Source organism: Poromitra crassiceps, assembly GCF_964638095.1.
Source record: "Poromitra crassiceps genome assembly, chromosome: 1".
Taxonomy (NCBI): Eukaryota; Metazoa; Chordata; class Actinopteri; order Beryciformes; family Melamphaidae; genus Poromitra; species Poromitra crassiceps.
In genome coordinates, this window is record NC_139623.1 from 98199290 (window position 1) to 98219419 (window position 20130).

The 20130-nt window shown below is 45.1% G+C and overlaps 1 protein-coding gene across 2 annotated transcripts in view; it reads right to left on the reverse strand.

Annotated features, from left to right (window-relative positions):
* The window catches only part of LOC310789556 (neuronal migration protein doublecortin-like), a gene marked incomplete at its 5' end in the record, with an annotated part of 45939 nt that overhangs the window by 14514 nt on the left and 11295 nt on the right, over positions 1-20130 (reverse strand). Inside the window, one exon of one of the 2 annotated variants that reach the window (XM_083651194.1) lies at positions 4250-4352. In XM_083651194.1, the coding sequence (XP_083507320.1) occupies positions 4250-4352 (103 nt within the window). Of the gene's footprint in view, positions 1-4225; positions 4353-20130 lie in introns of both variants that reach the window. The other variant, XM_083651193.1, reaches the window with a different exon arrangement.

Genomic DNA, 20130 nt, shown 5'->3' on the forward strand with positions numbered 1-20130 from the left:
GAGTAGGCAAAAGGAAAATCACTCAGCTCATTATCAATTCTCTGCCATCCACATTCTACCAAGACCCACTTCCATCCAGGCAGGGATGGAGGAAAATACACACACAGTCACAGACAATGACCAATCAGCTCTTTAGTAGGGCTGTGTAAGGTTTATTCATAATGGGCGGGGCTTTAAGAGAAAGAAAGCTCAGTGGATTGTGTCCTGTTAAAGAGAGGCTTTTCAGCAGAGAGACTCAGTGAGACGAGCGGTCTCCTCGACTAGTCAACAATATCTGCACCACCACATCAACTGGCCTAAACCTATCATCACTTAGATGAATGGCTCTCCCTGTAGCTACCTACTGCTATCCCTGCTGCTGGCTGCAGATAAGCCTAGTTTCCCTCCGTCTCTTTCTCGCTCTCCGTCACACACACATTCTCTCCTCACTATATACAAGCAGTGTGCTTAGTAACAGAACATCTGTTCCACAGTCTTACAGACAGATCCATTGTGAAACATCAAAAGGGCCCGTAATAAGTGTTATATTAAATGACAGCACACCCTGGGAACTACTTATCGCTCAGTCTGTGTGGACATATCCAGTTTACATACACATGATCTAATTTAGGTGCTCAAGTGCAACCCAAGCTTCGGACTCCAGTTGGTGAGTCCAGAATATTGAGGATAACTACGGTAACCTTGAAGTCACTTAAAATCTCTTGCCACATATAACTATAAAACCATGGCGATTTACTGTATCAGTTTCATACGGAAGTTGAGAACGGCCGTGCTTGCAATATTTTTTCTAATGACGTTCGAGATCATAAGTTAACACGTTCACTGCCAATGAGTTGAGACGTCAAAAAAAAAAAAAAAAAATTTTGACGGTGCTACGTGGATCAATGCCCCCCACGTCTCCTATAAAATTATTGGAGCTACCGAACGTGTACAACCCATTCCACCGACCCACTAAGTGGCGACAGTGCTCTGCTGACTAGAGGAAGGCAAGCAAAAAGCAGTGTGATCAAGCCATTCTCATGAAAATGGATGGGCGAAAACGCTTTCGTTTTCGCGCTGATTGCTGGCGGTGCGGGATTGCAAATTTGCATAATAGATTACGGGTGGAACACACTTTGAAACACGCAGCATAAATATGACCAGAATCGCAAAAGCTTCATCAAAGCTCTCAACCAAAACTCCAAGTAACGAGCGAGTCCATCCAGACTTCCTCAAAGAGCGGCCGCGCAGACAGGCACAGCAGCAGCAAAGCAATGAGCCTGGTGACGCGAGGTTTACAGCAGCAGCAGCAACGAGCTTGTGACACGGCCGCTGCAGCCAAGAAGACACACACGGAGGGAGGAGTTGGAAGCAGAGGGGGGTTTCCTGCTGTTATGGAGGAAATTACTGTTCAAAACTATTGTTTAGATGTCTGACGTCTTACTGATGCCAAAAATGAATGGTTAAAGTGACTGTTCTATCGAATTTCACAAAAAGCCGTTTATCTCAGAATAATTTTTCTGACGCTGAAACCATGCTGTATTCAACTGCTAATGCTTACATAACTACTAACTCTACAAACTAACTCTTTTAGACAGAGAAAGCACACATTCTATTAGTTCTTTTGAGATATTGTGTGTTCACAAAATCTTAGCAGAAAAGAATCCTCGGGTCTTGAAAGATGAGCCAGAATCCTCAAAAAAACCCTCTGGCAGAACCTACCTACAGTAAAAAAAAAACGGCTGGCAGTGAATGTGTTAATTATTTAGTTATCTCAAGAAAACAAAAAGGCAGATTTCTCGAGATAACAAGAGAATTTATCACAAGACTTTTGTCCCTCAGGATAAGAGCGTGAGCCAAACTCCTAAAATGAGAAATGTATGGTAGTAACACGCATGCCTTCAACTTACACACTGCTCTTACTGTATCATAAAAACCAACAATAATATCAACCTCTATCCCAGACAAGCACAGTTGCATGTTCATGTGAACAGCCAGATGTGGGCAGGATGATATGAATGCATATTCACTTTCATAGAGACTTAGAATGTGAAAACTTGCATACATGTAGCAACTTAGCCCTCTATCAAGTGCATATTAATGCATGTGAGTGGATTTATCATAGAGTTGGCCAGGGCCGCGGGAAGTGGTGGTGCTGCAGGTGCTGCAGCACCCTCTGCTGTTTTGTATTGGAATTGCAATGTCAATAAAAAAAAAAATATATATGATTAAAATGTGTTTTATACGTTTTATACTGCGATATTTAGGGTTTAGATTTAGACTATGAGCAAAGCAAAGAGGGTGGAGATGTTAAAATTACGGTAGATATTCCTCTAAATATGGCTAAAAAACATCCAAAATGTCAAAATGTTTTTCCCTTGCTTGCAGCACCCCCTACTTAAAAATAATTCCAGCGGCCCTGCAGTTGGCATTACCTGCTGTTGTACTTTCATAATAGGCCATTCTGACTGGCCAATACTGTTCCATTAGAGTTATCTGCTACTTTCACCAAGCTATAATGTCGCAACTTCATCACCCTTCTAAATAAATGGAGGGGTTAGTTAACATGTACGGTAAATACAATTTAGTAACCAGGAATCAGACTTCAGTCAGTAGCACTATTCTTTTAGAGTTAAGGATTCAAACATCTATTTTCTAACTAATATTCCAAACTTTTCTCAACTACAAGGTGATGTATTACTGTCTTTAGGCCAATATTGCTGTGCACCATTTATGGAGAATATTTAGCATGGTTTACAAAAAAATGCAGCACAATACTAATTTCCTGCTAACCATCAGGTCTTAAAGTCGAGCTGAACCCACAAATGATTTTTTTTTTTTTTTACTTCAAATATCTGGGTATTCAGTGCACCTATTTATTAATGTATGCAAAGAAAATCACAAAAATCAAATTTCTTTAGTTTTTCACATCAAAAGTTCATTTTTCAAGATTTCATTCATAACAGTAATCTACAGTTAGCTGACGTCACATAGTAGTATCAAATTTCTATCCCATTTCAACCAATCATATCACGACCAATCAATCAATTTTTATTTCGGGAAAATTTTCTCGTCCAAATGAAGGAGAAAATGGCGCCTAGTGTCTGTAATCTGGCAGAATTTCTAGCCCAACTACTAACTTGGCCAATTATATGTAACATATAGAATAAAGCAAACGGTAATGTCTAAGAATGCAAAGAAATGTAACTGGCTCGTTAAACTCGCATTCCAGGATAACGTTAAGGTAAGGGGTTGCCCCTCTGAGATTCCAGGCGGGCAGGCAGCACTCATGCATCGGATTGTCCGCTCCGCTCCACACAGAAGCAGCTGGCTGCCTGGTACTCTGCGGATAGCACCACAACACGCTGAATCCCACTCGATTTGGGGGCGGAACACGCCAGGATTGGCCAAAGCAAAATCCAGTGCCCAAAATTGTCAAATCAAATCATCGACAATATGCTACTATGGCCCGCCTTTCAACCCGTCATCTCAGACAAGTTTTGTTTTTCAGTCTGAAACGTGACTCCGACCCACGCGCCACTTGGGCTCCATTGGGTTCATCTCGTCTTTAATGCTAATTTACCGCTCACCATCAGGTCTTAGTATTGTCTATGCAAGTCAGGGTGGGAATTACACAGAGCCTCCGTTGCCCCTCCCACTGGCTGTGATGCCCTGAGTCACGCTGAAGCCACGCTGATAGCATGCAGTTTCATTTCAGCATCTATGTTATCAGGTGAGACCGTTCACACGAGCCGCACGCCACGCCGAAGCCACCCCAAAGCCGCGCTGAAGCGATCGTTCAGGATTCAGTCCTATTTTCTAGGCGTGATGCGTGAAGCTTTAAGCTGCCAGGCATGAACTCAATGGGAGTCGTGGGCGGGTTCAAGGTGCGCCGAGGAGCCGCTGAGAGGAAAAGAGAAGGCTTCTTGTGTGAACAGTTTAGCGTCAGCCTGCCTCAAGCTTCAGTTCTGCCTATGCTCTGCCTATTGTGTGAACGTGCAGTAAACCCTCCTGCTACTGTCAGTTGCTTTAAAAGCATCAGTGGTCTCAGTTTAATGTAGCCTGCCCTATGCAAAGGATGTGTAATTGGCTCATTTTAAAACACATTCATAGAGCAATGGCCTTTGTGCCCTGGCATGTGGCCTTGTGCCCTAAACCCCCCCCCCCCCCCCCCCCGCAAAAAACGCTGAAGGCCAAATGGCCTTGCCCCTAAAATGGCAAAATTCCCACCCTGATGCAAGTATACCATTAAACAATGTGTGGGGCTCACCGTTTTCATCCAGAGAGAAGTCGTCCTGGGCATAGCGAAATTTCTCCGGTCCACATGCAATGAAGACATCGTCTTCACCAAAGAAATCTTGAAGGCAGGTAACCTGCGGAGGCCAAAGACACATAGCTTGAGACCGCTGGTAGTCTGACATCAACTGTTGCAATTTGTAAGTCTGTTCTAAAGGCTAATCATGGTGACAATGACTGCTGGTTTTATTCTGCTTGGCAATGCTAAATTACATTTACAGTATATAAGACATAAAAATCAAAAGAGTTACAGAAACAGAGGAGCTTGCAATCGCCAAGAGGGCTTCATTATTATGCGTTTTTTTTATTGAAGTTTAATTGAAATGCTGATTCAGGACTAATTAAAACTGTATGTTACACATAGATTCCAGTGTGGTGAAGGGAAGCTGTGATGCATGGTTTGCTCACAGATTCCATTCAAGTCAATGTTTTTCTTAACTTGAAAAGCTTACATAAAAAGGCATCTGTGAAACATTGTGAATATCCTCATTAAAGAGAAGGATGTAGCCTACATCTAATAAATGACTTCCTGTGCAGCCTACTGGCAGCTTGGATGTGCTATACAGGTCAAAATAAAGGATTGTCCTTGTCCGCTGACCAAAGGCTGTATTAAGCTTGGAGATGTAGGTCAGCTTTCTGTTATACTTGACATGTTAACATGCCTTTTAGCTATAGCTGCATCTCACCACACACACACACACACACACACACACACACAGTATAATGTTACACCTTTCCTGTTATGTCTAAATGATTCAACTTGGTTCAGAAGCGCTCCTCCAGGCTCTTTTCCCCTCTACAGCAGCTGTTGACACAATATGGCCTACTTAGTGGACAGATGTCTCTGGCCACACCTTCTCGCCTGCTCTCCAATATATAGACCCCGTTAACCAACTAAGGCCCTCCTATTCTAGCCATTCAAACAAAGAGCTGTGTTTTCAGCAGTGAGGGCATGATGTGTTACGCAGGGTTTCAGCCCTGCTGTTCCCATGATTCATTCCAATACAATACCCGTTTTATTGTTTCACACTTGGAATTCTTGCATCCTGACATAGTACACACCGAGCTGCAGCTGGCTTGTATCTGTTGGGCTCAGTCTTTGTCTTGGCTTTGTATTTGTTTCATACCATTTTAATTTCCTAGCTGCATAAATGCAGGGGAAAACACTGACAAGACTCTGCCATGGTCTCTCTTAAGTGGTCCTTCCCCCAAAGATCATGCCGGGCTGGGATGCTTGCCAGGATAGTCAGGACGCATCACGGCCTCCTTTGTGATACACATCCAAACTATGAGCTGCCGATAATTCGGGAACACCCCACCCCAGCAGCTGCCATGTTGGTTTTCTGTACTGCTAGACGAGCTAAATGTGTGCGCTGGTGACTCGCTGGCGTGGCATCCAGCAGCTGTACCCCCTCTACGTCCCACAAGATTCCCTGGATACAAGCCTGGAAGAAGGGTATATGGTTCAAAATCTAACACATAATCCCATTCTCATTATTTGAGCTCGAGCCCATTTTTTAAGACCGCGCATAATATTGTAGCTTTCCCATGTGGTCATTATCCAGAGATTAGACACGAGATACTTTCATTAGCTAAATTGCTGCGTGGTATTTACTGGGGATGAAGCAATAAGAGTACCTGCAGGTTTGTCCATTACATGTAAGATGGGAGGATGAGGGAGCATGAGGAGCTTGCTGCTTCCAGAGCCAAACCTCTTGCAGTGGGCGGTGGAGAGGAGATAGAAATAGTGTGGAGTGGGCACTGGGCAGGGAGGGACGTAGGTGCTCCATGATTGAGGCTCTGAGGCCTGCACAGAGCTTAATACAGTGATACATATTCATCCGACACTCCGTAGATAAATAAATCCAAAGATTATGCACTTATATTTTCCCACTGCAACTTTTTTGAAAGATGACCAGGGTTCAAACGCCTGTGTCGGCAAGCATATGCCCTGTTGAAGTGTCCTTGAGCAAAACACTGAATGCTACAAGCAGACCGTCTGCTCTGATTTCCCTGAGAAAGGGGGCAAACAAGATCATTTCCCTACAGGGATCAATAAAGTGAATCAATATGTGTGCTAACATTGTGATTCCCTGACCAGTCCTCTTGGCATCATTAAGCCAACGAATAATTAATATATTATGTACCAAATGGGCTGCAAAAATGCTAAATATAAATATGACTTGCAGGTGTACCACACACTGCTTATGAATCACGATCATTCATTGCATGTGCTAAGTCATGTTTTCTCTTCATCTGGGGTGCGCATCATGGGTTAAGAGTAACCCTTAGTGAATTTGGGTCTGACATCTGTCTACAGTTATGGTAAAATGGTAAATGGCCTGCATTTATAATAGCGCTTTTATCCAAAGCGCTTTACAATCAGTAGGTACATTCGCCCATTCATGCACCAATGGCGGCAGGTTACCACGCAGGGTGCTGGCAGACCATCAGGAGCAATTTGGGGTTCAGTATCTTGCCCAAGGCCAGTTCGACATGCAGACTGGAGGAGCCGGGAATCGAACCACTGACCTCTTTCATCCAAAGCGATTAGTGACGACCCGCTCTACCTCCTGAGCTACAGCCGCCCCAGTTAGCAGAGAGAAGCAACTCTGGTCCTTGTCCTTTCAGATCAAAATGTGAAGTCCCTTTGAAACACGGCCGTAAGCGCAAGTCAGCGTGACGACATTAGCTAGGTAACAAGGCATCATCTCGCAATTTGAAAAGGTCAGTCCATTGTGTGGACCAGACCCATCTGCCACCACCATCTATAAGAGGGACAATATATAAGCCAACATGATTGCTGCATTTGTTTATAACTGGGAAGTGGCAAATTGCCAATTGCTACTAGCAGAAATCAAATAAAACACCACGTTAACTGGGAGTTCCTACTGGCAAACTTGGGAATGATTTCTCAACCCACAGTTGCTCCCAGCGCGTCATTTGACGTCGTTTCAGCATGGCACCCACGATTGTAAATTTTTTAAACATATTTTTGACACTTTTTCTTTTTCTTTTCAACAATAGCAAGCCTTCAGATCCAATCAGCATACCAATACAATAGTTGGTTAAACCCATACAACTAAATGTTAATGTTATTAGCTGTTAGCTTAGACAGCTAACGGCCATTAGCATCCATGGTTTTCTGACTTGAAGCCTGAAGCTCGAACGCAGGTAGGTCGGAGATGACGCGTTTGCGACTGGTCAGCTCCTACCATAAACGAATGCAGCAGATGCCATTCACCTTTAAGATGGCCAAAGTCTCTCAGCTCACTATTTATTGAAGTCTTTTAGCTTTGAACTCCTTCACATATTGCACATGCAGCGCCTAAACCAGGGATTCCGCTAGACATTTTCCCAGACGGCCAGTGCAGCCGGTAACGTTCCAAAATTCCGGCCCTATCGAATATTTACCGGCCACTATGTTTCCTAAATAAACGTTTTGAATCAATTTATTTCTCTATAGTCTAGTCTTTATAGCCTCTATAGTCGTAGTCGATCCTATTTATTCCAGTGTTGTCAGTAAGAGGCCGATTTCGCAGCAAGAATATTTAATTGGTCGGCACGTCGTTCTCGGTAAGGACGCTTTCGTTATTGAAACAGACAACATGCATGCACGCTCCTACTGTAGCCTATCTATCTGCATTTTCAGACACTCATGAACCCATATCTTCTGGACATTGCCTTGATGAAAAAACAACGTAGCGTTAGCTAAAAGTAATAAGTGCGACAGTGTCAGTGCAGACAGCGCACAACTTGAATCCCCAGCAATAGGCTACGCACCTTAATCTCTCCCACTCCACACCTGGCACCTGCGGCAGCTCTCCTGCACTCGTTCTCGGCTCCCATGTGGCTTTATTTGTGGTAAGCATTTTGATTAATCTCCTCATCATACGAACCAAGCGCGAGCCATTGATTGATTGATTGATTCGCCTGAGTAGGTAAAAAGGCTTTTTACCTCCGCTAAATTGACAGCCTACGTCGGGTCGCTTTCGCTTTTGACGGCGACATGCACGCTTCTGTTTCTTTCCTGCCGTCTTGCTGGCCTGAAGTAGGCTACTTGTCGTTGCATGATCTCGATTAAAAAAAGGACTGGCATACCAAGCGATGTTTGTTATGACATTTCGGTTTCCTCCCGTGTGTTTCCTCACAGCGGGTCCAGCGCTGGCCGGCGGGACTGATGCTGCTTGTGTGGCTTTTAAACGGCGCTCTACACTAACGAAAGCGTCTGCTATATTTTTCTTTTTCACCAACACTCAACATACAGGGGGCGGAAAAAATATTATGTAATAAGTCTCTATTTAAGTCGTATCTTATTGGCAACATCACTTAGGCTATAGGTCACACAATATTAGGCTATTTTATAGAATTAATTCATTTATCTGGCATATTTTCAGCCGGCCACTTGAGCCGGTGACCTTTTAATTTGCCGGCCCACGGCAACAAATACCGGCTAAAATCCGGCAATTGCCGGCAAAGGAATCCCTGGCCTAAACCTGAGTCTCTCTTACCACTTTCAGACAGACACGGTTCTGGTTCTGGCTCTGGTTCCGTTCTGGAGTCTCAGAACCTTGGTGCTTTCTGGTGAACGAGCCCAGATTCACACCAGTTTAAGCGGAACCAAAGTGGGAGGACATTATTCGGTAGTCCTTCTTCAGTTTTTTAAGTTTATTAATTATTTGGTCTGGCGTTTCGGGTGAACCCAGCCATGGCCATCTCTTCCGCAAGTTCGGAATACAACTTGCTCTTTCTTGTACTGCTTTTTAGTTTTTCTTGAAATTCGGTAGATGCCCAAATCGCCACTAAACATTTGGTTTCCTCAGCAGACCACTGCAAATTATTTTTCTCGATGTTGTCGCTGCCTTCATCTCCTTCCTGCTCGTTTTTACAGCCTAGAATAAGACACGCCCACTGATGATGTCACGGTTCCCAAGGAAAAACCAAGTATTTTTTGGTTCCGCTGAGAACCAACTTTTCAGGTTCCGAACCAATTATTTTTTCAGTCTGAACGCGCCGGCCGGTTCAAATTTGGGTTCGGGAACCGGAGCCGGCACGGAGCCCTGCCGGTGTGAAAGCCCTATCTGTGTCTCTCCACTTCCCTCTGTGTGTGTGTGTGTGTGTTGGGGGTGGGGTTTACTGAGGGACTGGCTCCTCCCACACTCCAGGTGCCCACCACCCTCTGTCCCACCAAACCCATCCCTAATCTCTGCCTCACCAGCTGTCAGGACCACATGACATGAGCCCCCCCACCCAAAAAAAAAAAAAAAAAAACACCAGCAGCTACAGCAACTCAATTATTCAGAGTTCCTCTTCCCCCAAACCTGACCGGTGGTCCACAGGCCAAGGAGCTTCATTAGGTGATGGTGGTCAAATGGAGGATGCACTAATCACAAGCTGTTATTCTGCATTCATTCAATTAACCAGAGAACAGTACAAGCTGCACTCGAACTTCTATAAATGCTACAAATGTCTCTGCAGTATTGCGAACATCTATCCTCCTAGTCTCTGTTCTAAGGAACGATAAACCTCAGGGAATTACCTCAGACTGAGATCAGATGCTTCACCTTTTATGGAATTCATTCTTCAGACTCAACGCCTGAGGCGCAGGTGAAATAAGACCCAATATGTGAGTATATATAATATATATATATATATATATATATATATATATATATATATATATATATATATATATATATATATATATATATATATATGTGTATATAATAGACAAATGTCTTCTATGTCCCTTTTCTCAGGATTTGTAAGCACGTTATAATGAAGAGTGCAAGCAAAACAGAATAATAAACATGTATGGCTGTAGATGGGCATACATTTATGGGAAGTGCAAATACAAAGTAAGGAAAATAAATACCAGTCTTTTAACTCTGCTGACCAGTGCCAGCTGGCTTCAAAGATTTGTGTCTTTGAGGGTAATCATTTCCGGTGTCATTCAAATAGGAGATGTTTATGCCAACTAGTGCCGACTTATTCTTGTACTGTACTTTGAACAATTTAGTCTGAGGAACAAAGGTTGTATTTTTATATCTCAGGTCAGAAAATGGACAAATAGCAGTTCCCTGGTCTTCATTCAGTTCTGGGGTTCTTCAGTTGAGGGCGCTGAGGGTGTGTCCCCCATGTCTTCAGTGCCTACTGCCCAGGTGAGCTCTCTCATCAAAAGGGCCTTTCTGTGTGGAGTTTGCATGTTCTCCCCGTGCTCCCCTGGGGTTCCTCCATACAACATCGGTATGGACCCCCACTAAAAACATGCAGAAGATCGTCATCTGACCAGTGACGTCAAACGTTACAAGATGGTCCCCGGGCACTGTACACTAAGAAAGCTGCCCACTGCTCTTGGCTGCCCGCCGGAGGAAGGACAAGCCTGGATGGGATAAATGCAGAGACTATTTCACCGGCCACTGTCGTCATGAGTGTGTGTGTGGCTGGCCGCATATGCGTGTGTTGTTGTGTGACAAATAAAGACGGGTTTGTCCGTCCAGTTCTTCTTCTTCACTTCATCATTTCCAGCAATGTTTCAGTTTGAGGAGAAATGAATGACTGATGATTCTCAAGGTATGTGTCTCATCGGTCTCCAATTGTGTTCACGGTCTACACTTGTGCTAACTGTCCACTTGTCAGTAATCTGTGAAGCACTTTGAACTGCACTAACCTGTATGAAAGGTGTTATATAAATAAAGTTTGATTGCCTCACTCAGATGTTTTATTGATCTGTGCACACAAGCGATGCAGTTTACTGCTGAGTAACAGTGGTTTGACTCCGTCGTCAACTAATCAGCCCTTTTCTGACGAACGCTAAAGGCAGCGTTAACTATTAACGGCCGTTCATGGTCAGTAGAACCAAATATAACAGATTACACAAATTAATTATCTTCTCTGCCCTTTAACACACCATGAAACAAGGATTCACGATTCCTTCCGCCTCCAAACGCACCAGCTAGGATGACAAGTAGTCTAAAGCATAACTGCCGTGTAAAATATTTAAGCACCACCAAGTGAGATAGGGGCAATGTAAGTGTGCACACTGCAGCGTGTTCTACTTCACCACCATGCTTTCTCCATGCTAAGATACGATAGGACTCTAGGGAGGCTAGAGTTTACGGCTGAGCACACACCAACTAAACCTTGAGGAAAGGCAGATAAGGCAGAGTAAAAAGACCTGCAACCTGAAACCCACTATGAACAAATGTATCCAGATTTAAAAATTCTAACTGCATGTTATATAGTCTCAACTTGACTGAGCTATGCGGGAGCATTTGAGAGAGAGAAAAAGATGGACGGCTGAAAAAAGCGAGTGCCTCTGCCTCATGGCCTGATGCCCTTGGGGAAACTCCCACTCCATTTCCTTCACTACGCACAAAAAAGATCAATATGATACGGCCTTCGCACAAAACAAGAGTGGAATATCCCTCCAAAGTACAGTACACCATGTCTCCATGTTGTTTCAGTGTTTGACTAACAATAGAAGAGTAGAACAAAGCAGCAGCTTTAAAAAGCATTCAAACGTCATGTCACATAGTGGCATCATGTCACATAGTGGCATCATGTCACATAGTGGCATCATGTCACATAGTGGCATCATGTCACATAGTGGCATCATGTCACATAGTGGCATCATGTCACATAGTGGCATCATGTCACATAGTGGCATCATGTCACATAGTGGCATCATGTCACATAGTGGCATCATGTCACATAGTGGCATCATGTCACATAGTGGCATCATGTCACATAGTGGCAGATCGAGTGGGAGAAACAGAAAAGCTCTTCAGTCCAGTAAATCAAAACGAAAACAAAGCCAGTGACGGGGGCATTGCCAATGTGCATTTTCATGTGCGTTAAAGGGATAGTTCAGATTTTTGGGAACCCTAGACCTATTTCCTACTTACCAAGGAGGATGTTGATTGGTAGATTGCTTTGTCAGCACAATCCATGTTGTTCTTCATACTAGCTCCAGATACTGTAGGTCAATGGGGTCATGCTCCTGTCTGTGCAAGCTGAGGAGGCTTTACTGAAATGTCCTCCACAGTGCACACAAAGACAGCAGCATGACCTCTGAGACCTTGTTTGCTTTGTGGCTAGTCTCCAGCCTCCCCTCCCTTCCATGAGGAGGAGTCTGGCTGCTGGGATAAGCCCTCCCCTGTTCTACAAGCTGCTCTCCCATTGGAGGCGTCCATTTCAGTCACTGCCGGATTTCCGCTCCCCGCTTACAAGCTCTGTCATTGGCTCCGACCATGTCAATCAGAGCGGCTTCCGGTCCCTCCTCCCTGTGTGCCGCTGTAAATGTCGCCAGCCGCGGAAGTGAAAACAACAACGCTAACTAGCTAGCGAGCTAACGTAGCTAAACCTACACGCAGGTTACTGATCACTCCATGTAAACAACTTAATTGCTGAACAAGGAGCGCTTGTTTTATCAGCGCTGACCTCTCGGCCCGTCTTTATCCGACTGTGACCCTGCAGACCAGCTCCTGCACCCTAATCAGCAGCCCTGTGTTAGTACCGGATGCAGTTGGCCCACAGATGAGCCCCTCGGGCAGAGATATCTGCACAGTCATGGGGAGCAGCTGGTGCCTGCTGCTGCCCCCCGCCCCCACCCTTAGCCCTCCTCCACCCCTCCCCGACCCCGAGGAAGTAGGCTCGTCATTTGGCTGACTGATGTGGCATTAGTGTTATTAAATTGTGTTTCCCATTCTTGCCCCCGGGTTCTGCTCACTTGTTGATGTGGTGCACGATGCGTGCAGGAGCGGGGAGGAGTGCGAAGGGAAGCAAACGCAGGCGGTGCAAACCGGCTGACATGTCTGCTTCACATGCTTTATCATTTGAACCCCGCCCCTCTCTCAGCCCGTCTGTCTCTCTCTCTTTTGCATGTGTGTGTGCATGTGCGTGTGTCTAGTATGTGTCTGCAGTGAACTGTGTTAGCGGGGGGAAGGGGGGGGCGGCACACAGAGCAGGCAGGTATAAATGTAAAGCGCACACTCAGCGTATTACAGCCATTGTCAGAAACTGAATCCATCACGCCAGAGCTTATTGCCATGACAACTGCTTCTGCAGCATGGCAAAGAACGGGCCGAATGCAGAGCACTGATAACCAAGGAAAAGCAGGCTTTCCTTCCCTATTACCGCATGGATTTTGCCATTCATTCAGTCAGACAGTCAGTTTTCTTATCGAGAGCGATTAACTTTTAAAAGCAATTGGAATCTTTTGTTCTCCGACAATAACAGTGCTACCTTGTGCGTGGAGCATGCTTGGAGAACAATTTATCATCTTTTGTTGACAAATCAAGATTTAAAAAGGGACTTAAAGGAAGACCTCAATTCTAACCATGTCAGAATAATGAGCACTGAAAGCCATAACAGGACGCACGACAATGTAACGGCATCGTGAAGATAATTCATGAAGACAAAGGTCACAATATCACAGTACGACTTCAGCATAAGTTGCATATGAAAATGACACTTGAATTTGGCATCCATTAAACACAGACCATGCCAATAAGCAATTTAGACGAGCTAGAGCTATTAGTGGAAGGACGATGCAAATCAGAGAGCCATTCTCTTCTGCAGACACCTCTATCAAAAAGGAATTCATACAAAATGGCTGCCGGCAATTAAATAAACTCATCTAATCCAGCCTTAGAGGTGGTGAGGGCAAATCAAGTCATGTAGTCATTTTGAGACAGGAGGAATAATTACTCCCCATCAATGAATATACAATGAGCGAGCCTCATTTGCTTTAAGAATGGAAAATGCCTCCTGAATCCACTGGCCCCACCCTTCTCTGGCCCCACCCTTCTGAATCCACTGGCCCCACCCTTCTCTGGCCCCACCCTTCTGGACTGAAATCTGAGGGGAAATGGAAGTGAAAAGCAGCAGCATCTGAGGGGAAATGGAAGTGAAAAGCAGCAGCATCTGAGGGGAAATGGAAGTGAAAAGCAGCAGCAACTGAGGGGAAATGGAAGTGAAAAGCAGCAGCATCTGAGGGGAAATGGAAGTGAAAAGCAGCAGCATCTGAGGAAAAATGGAAGTGAAAAGCAGCAGCATCTGAGGGGAAATGGGAGTGAAGTGAAAAGCAGCAGCATCTGAGGGGAAATGGAAGTGAAAAGCAGCAGCATCTGAGGGGAAATGGAAGTGAAAAGCAGCAGCATCTGAGGGGAAATGGAAGTGAAAAGCAGCAGCAACTGAGGGGAAATGGAAGTGAAAAGCAGCAGCAACTGAGGGGAAATGGGAGTGAAAAGCAGCAGCAACTGAGGGGAAATGGAAGTGAAAAGCAGCAGCATCTGAGGGGAAATGGAAGTGAAAAGCAGCAGCATCTGAGGAAAAATGGAAGTGAAAAGCAGCAGCATCTGAGGGGAAATGGGAGTGAAGTGAAAAGCAGCAGCATCTGAGGGGAAATGGAAGTGAAAAGCAGCAGCATCTGAGGGGAAATGGAAGTGAAAAGCAGCAGCATCTGAGGGGAAATGGAAGTGAAAAGCAGCAGCAACTGAGGGGAAATGGAAGTGAAAAGCAGCAGCAACTGAGGGGAAATGGGAGTGAAAAGCAGCAGCAACTGAGGGGAAATGGAAGTGAAAAGCAGCAGCATCTGAGGGGAAATGGAAGTGAAAAGCAGCAGCATCTGAGGAAAAATGGAAGTGAAAAGCAGCAGCATCTGAGGGGAAATGGGAGTGAAGTGAAAAGCAGCAGCAACTGAGGGGAAATGGAAGTGAAAAGCAGCAGCATCTGAGGAAAAATGGAAGTGAAAAGCAGCAGCAACTGAGGGGAAATGGAAGTCAAAAGCAGCAGCAACTGAGGGGAAATGGAAGTGAAAAGCAGCAGCATCTGAGGGGAAATGGAAGTGATGTGAAAAGCAGCAGCATCTGAGGGGAAATGGGAGTGATATTATTGCACACGCTGACAAAGACAGGAGGCTCTGCTTGTCTGTACAGTCAGAGTCTACACACAGCACTAAAGAGTGGCCAAGTCGCTGATCAAGGAAACGATGAAAAGTAGCCATCTTATAAATGCTACAAAAGCACCAATTGTGATAAGACTTTATTGAGGATGGTCATTTTTGCATTAATTCATTTTCACTGAAAAAAGATATATAATAAAAATGTGATGTGATTTTGACTGGGGTCTGTATACTCTGTACCAAACACACCTGTTCCCTTACTCTGTACCAAACACACCTGTTCCCTTACTCTGTACCAAACACACCTGTGTTCCCTTACTCTGTACGAATAGGATTTGTAGGCCGGGGCATCTTCATTTAATGGTCTGTTGTGACAGATTTTTACCTTTGTTGGGCTCCTACGATTTGGATATTGCACTTGGCCGTATTGCAATTTGGACAGAGATTGGATGAATTGTGCAGCCCTACTCACAGATAGTAAAACTCTCACAGCCACTACAGGATGTGCTAACTGACAGACCAGTCCACACCAGCTGGGCTCTCTTTGTGCCTGGGATGTGGTCTCCTAGCAACCGGTCCCAGCAGCTATCGCAATGGAATGGGAAGAGGAGGATCGGTGCAGTCAGACAGGGAGGGGCGGGGCGGGCACTGCATCAATATTGCCTCTCTACCATCTCACCTCCAGCACAGAGCAGCTGCAGTGTGCAGCCTTCCCCGCCTTGCAACACAAACACACCCCAATAATGCACGCAAGCCTTTCTGCACAGCTTTGTGCATTTTACAATGACACCCAGGAGCCCTCGACACCAATCGCAGATCACTTGAGGCTAATTAGCATGAGGTTAATTTAGCTACAGTGAGGACACTAGCCGAATCAATATGCTTGGACTTCACTGTAGCACATGGTGGATATTAAAATCACTCGTGGAAAAAGTTACCATTAAGAATGCATGGCACTAAAAAAATATATATATATTTCTGAGTGAGGGAGAGGGGCAGACTGAGGGACTAAAGCTAACCACAACCCAATCAGAAAAAAATACACACAAATATAAAAAGCACAGACAAAATATGATATAACCATATTGCAATCATTGAAAGAAGGCGCAGTAACTCCAAACATCTTAACAAGTGTTTCTGTGAAAAAAGGAACAGTAAACAGTAAAGGAAAAAAAACTAGGACAGGCTCCCCGGACGTCCCTGGGCGAGGGCATTAAAATCAAATTCAGCATGTATCATTTGAGTGCAGCTCCCCTCCTCCAACAGACTGATGCTGGCCTTGTAGTAAGCATAGTAATATAGAGGAAAAACCTGAAGGAGCGCAACACCTAAAGGGGCAGACACAGCATGGCCCCCGGTCCTTCTAAAGGGGCAGGACACAGCGTGGCCCCCGGTCCTTCTAAAGGGGCAGAACACAGCGTGGCCCCCGGTCCTTCTAAAGGGACAGAACACAGTGTTGCCCCTGGTCCTTCTAAAGGGGCAGACACAGCATGGCCCCCGGTCCTTCTAAAGGGGCAGGACACAGCGTGGCCCCCGGTCCTTCTAAAGGGGCAGGACACAGCGTGGCCCCCGGTCCTTCTAAAGGGACAGAACACAGCGTGGCCCCCGGTCCTTCTAAAGGGACAGGACACAGCGTTGCCCCTGGTCCTTCTAAAGGGGCAGGACACAGCGTGGCCCCCGGTCCTTCTAAAGGGGCAGGACACAGCGTGGCCCCCGGTCCTTCTAAAGGGACAGAACACAGCGTTGCCCCTGGTCCTTCTAAAGGGACAGAACACAGCGTGGCCCCCGGTCCTTCTAAAGGGACAGGACACAGCGTTGCCCCTGGTCCTTCTAAAGGGGCAGGACACAGCGTGGCCCCCGGTCCTTCTAAAGGGGCAGGACACAGTGTGGCCCCCGGTCCTTCTAAAGGGGCAGGACACGCTGTGGCCCCCGGTCCTTCTAAAGGGACAGGACACAGCGTTGCCCCTGGTCCTTCTAAAGGGGCAGGACACAGCATGGCCCCCGGTCCTTCTAAAGGGGCAGGACACGGCGTGGCCCCCGGTCCTTCTAAAGGGGCAGGACACAGTGTGGCCCCCGGTCCTTCCCGGTCCTTCTGTTCTGAATGTAAGAGGTCCCTGCACAAGGATTAGTGAACCATATCAAAGAGATGGGACTGAGGAACAGATGGACATGTTCATATCCACACATGCTTTGACGTCCGCTCCACCGCAGCCCTGCCTCCCTGCATTAACCACGCTTCACAATAGCCTGTGAAGCATCGCCACAGTTGCTTGGCCCATACAGTAAATTACAGGTGTGATTGTGTGGGACTGAATCTGAACTGAAGCATGTTTGCTTTTTATTCCCTGGATAACGACGGAAAATAGACAACTATTAAGATGATTAAATGAATAAAACTAAATAAAAAATAACTATTGCCTGCACAAAGTTAAAATAAATAAATAAAAATAGGGAGAAAAGTAATTTTCCATTTGCAAATTATACCTTCTGAGGAGCTTTGTCACAATCTACTGTAGATTAAAAAAATATTTGAAGACCATATTTTGACACAGAAGCTCTATCCATAGCCATCTCAGTCCTGTTTGACCACAGGCATCACTCACATTCTATTACATTACTATAAAGGAGCACATATGTCCAACAGCCATCCCACAGACCTTTTCAATTCCTTCCAGGGAGGGATGGGTATTGTTTCATATTACCGGTGCTAAAACAATACTTCTAAAACGGTACCGATGCCTAAACGGTGCCTGAAATGCTACTTTAAAAAATAATAAAGCGGATTTAAACAAAAAATATATATTTAAAGAGGCTGTAAAGAGGATTTCAAACAATAATGTTATGTGTTAAGCCCTAGAATGTTAGTGAAGGTGCGTGCAGCGGTGGTTTCGGAGCACCGGAGGGCGGATATTTCACTCAGCAGCTCAGGCATGGCACCTAAATGAGGCACGTGACCTAAATCTGTGTTGCAATTCGGTACAGGTACTACCGGTTGTAAAAGTACCAGTACCATATTGGTACCGGGTTTCGGTACCCTTAACCCTACTTCCAGGTGGGACACCCGGGTGGCTGTGGCTCTCCCTCAAGACAGCTCCAGTAAAGCATGAACATGAATAAAACATGCTGTCCTTTTAGCTTAGCCCTTAGTGGAAAAAACAATGAAAGTCTTTGCACACAGTCAGTTTTTTCGACCGAAATTGACGCACGAAAAAAAATAAGAATACGACCTCATTTGTGTCAATCATCATTGACACACCGAGTCTGACAATTATGTCTGTTATTTAAGTTTTCGGACGAGGTTTGATTTTTTTGCGTTTTTCCACATCCATGAAAAGCTTTTGAGAGTTGTTTGACCACCCAGAGCCACCGTAGTGTTGCTATTCACAATGAAAAATGGCATCCGAGAAGTTAATTCACTTCGTCTCTGCGCACAAAGCACTTTATGACAAAGCAAGTAAGGAATACAGAGATGCGGAATTAAAAGACAGAATGTGGCGGGTGATTGCAGACCAGCTTGGAATGGGGGACGGACGGTGTGTGTGTGTGTGTGTGTGTGTGTAGGTGTGTGAGGGGGGCCTACCTCAGACACACTGCCAGCCGCTGTTCTGGATCAATAGGATTGCGGTAGTTGGTCTTTTTTTTTTATGTGTGGTTCTTGACCTGTACTGCGAATTTTCGCAACGAATATTGGATAATTAACGCATCGGACTCAGTGTGCAAGGTATCTGTGTGTGACGCTTTTTTTTCTTCGGATGACGGATTAAAAAAACACAGCGAACAATTTGGACTCTGTGTGCAAAGACCTTCGAGTCTTCCCCAGGGGTGACTTTAAACAAAGTTAGTTAAAGCATGGAAGTGTGCCCCATGCAGATTGATTTCCTCTGGCCATTCCTGGACTTTTACGTCAGCTGATTGTATGTCCACCTGGGAATGTTTGCACAATCTGGCAGTCTGCAGTTGCTTGTGTTAAAAAGGCAACACTTGTGTTCTTTCCAAACGTGTTAATCATACAATCATGACTTTCAGGACTGCCTTTATGAATGCTGATTGTGGCTATAGCTCGACTACTACCACACATTTATTTGTTTGATCATGATGCCTGCAGTAGTGATGGCTGCAGTAGTGAAATCCATAAGAAAAATTAATTATTTGCTTTGTGTTAAAACAGAGCTTGATTTTTCATTCAGGAGAGACTGTATTCTTTCATCTCAAACTTCACTGTATATTGCTAGGTGTGATTTCACTACTACTACTTTATTGTTCATACCCACTGATTTTTCTTCTCATGGTGATTCCTGTGCCCTGAATTTGGTTTGGCTAAAAGCGCCTATGGACTGCTGAACTGATCACAAGGGAGTACTCAAGGTTGCTCAGGACAGTTTCACCCTTTGTGCTGCGGCTGGCGTTGTATTAACCAAGACATGCCCTATTTTAACACATTAACATGGCATAGCCTGAGGGGGAGTTCATGATGACACTCTGTGTTAAGTGTCTTTGACGGATCGAGCGAGCGAGCTCAGATGGTCTGATGTCTCCGAGGTCAGTCCGGCTTTTGCTACTGTATATTCACAAGAAGCTGACCTTTTTAATCTGAGTCCTCAGCATTATTTACAAACACCCCAAACCTGAGAGTGGGTGTGTCTCAGCAAACCGATACTACAAAAGAGACACCATTCAGTCACAACATCATAGTATCATCTCCTCAAATCCTAGTTACAGACTGGATAAGCTGCTTAATGTGCAACTGTATCGTACTCAAAATATTCTTTCACGCATAAGTAAAACCCAACATTCCCAGTATTGTCACAGATCGCAATAACCAAGAGTAGACAGAGAGGAATAAGATGTAAGCCTCGATATCCCAGCTAATATTGGTGTGTATGTTAACACACTCGGCAAGGTGTTTCGTGACCCATATCAGTGCTTTTTCTAAAACGCCAGCTTGCACC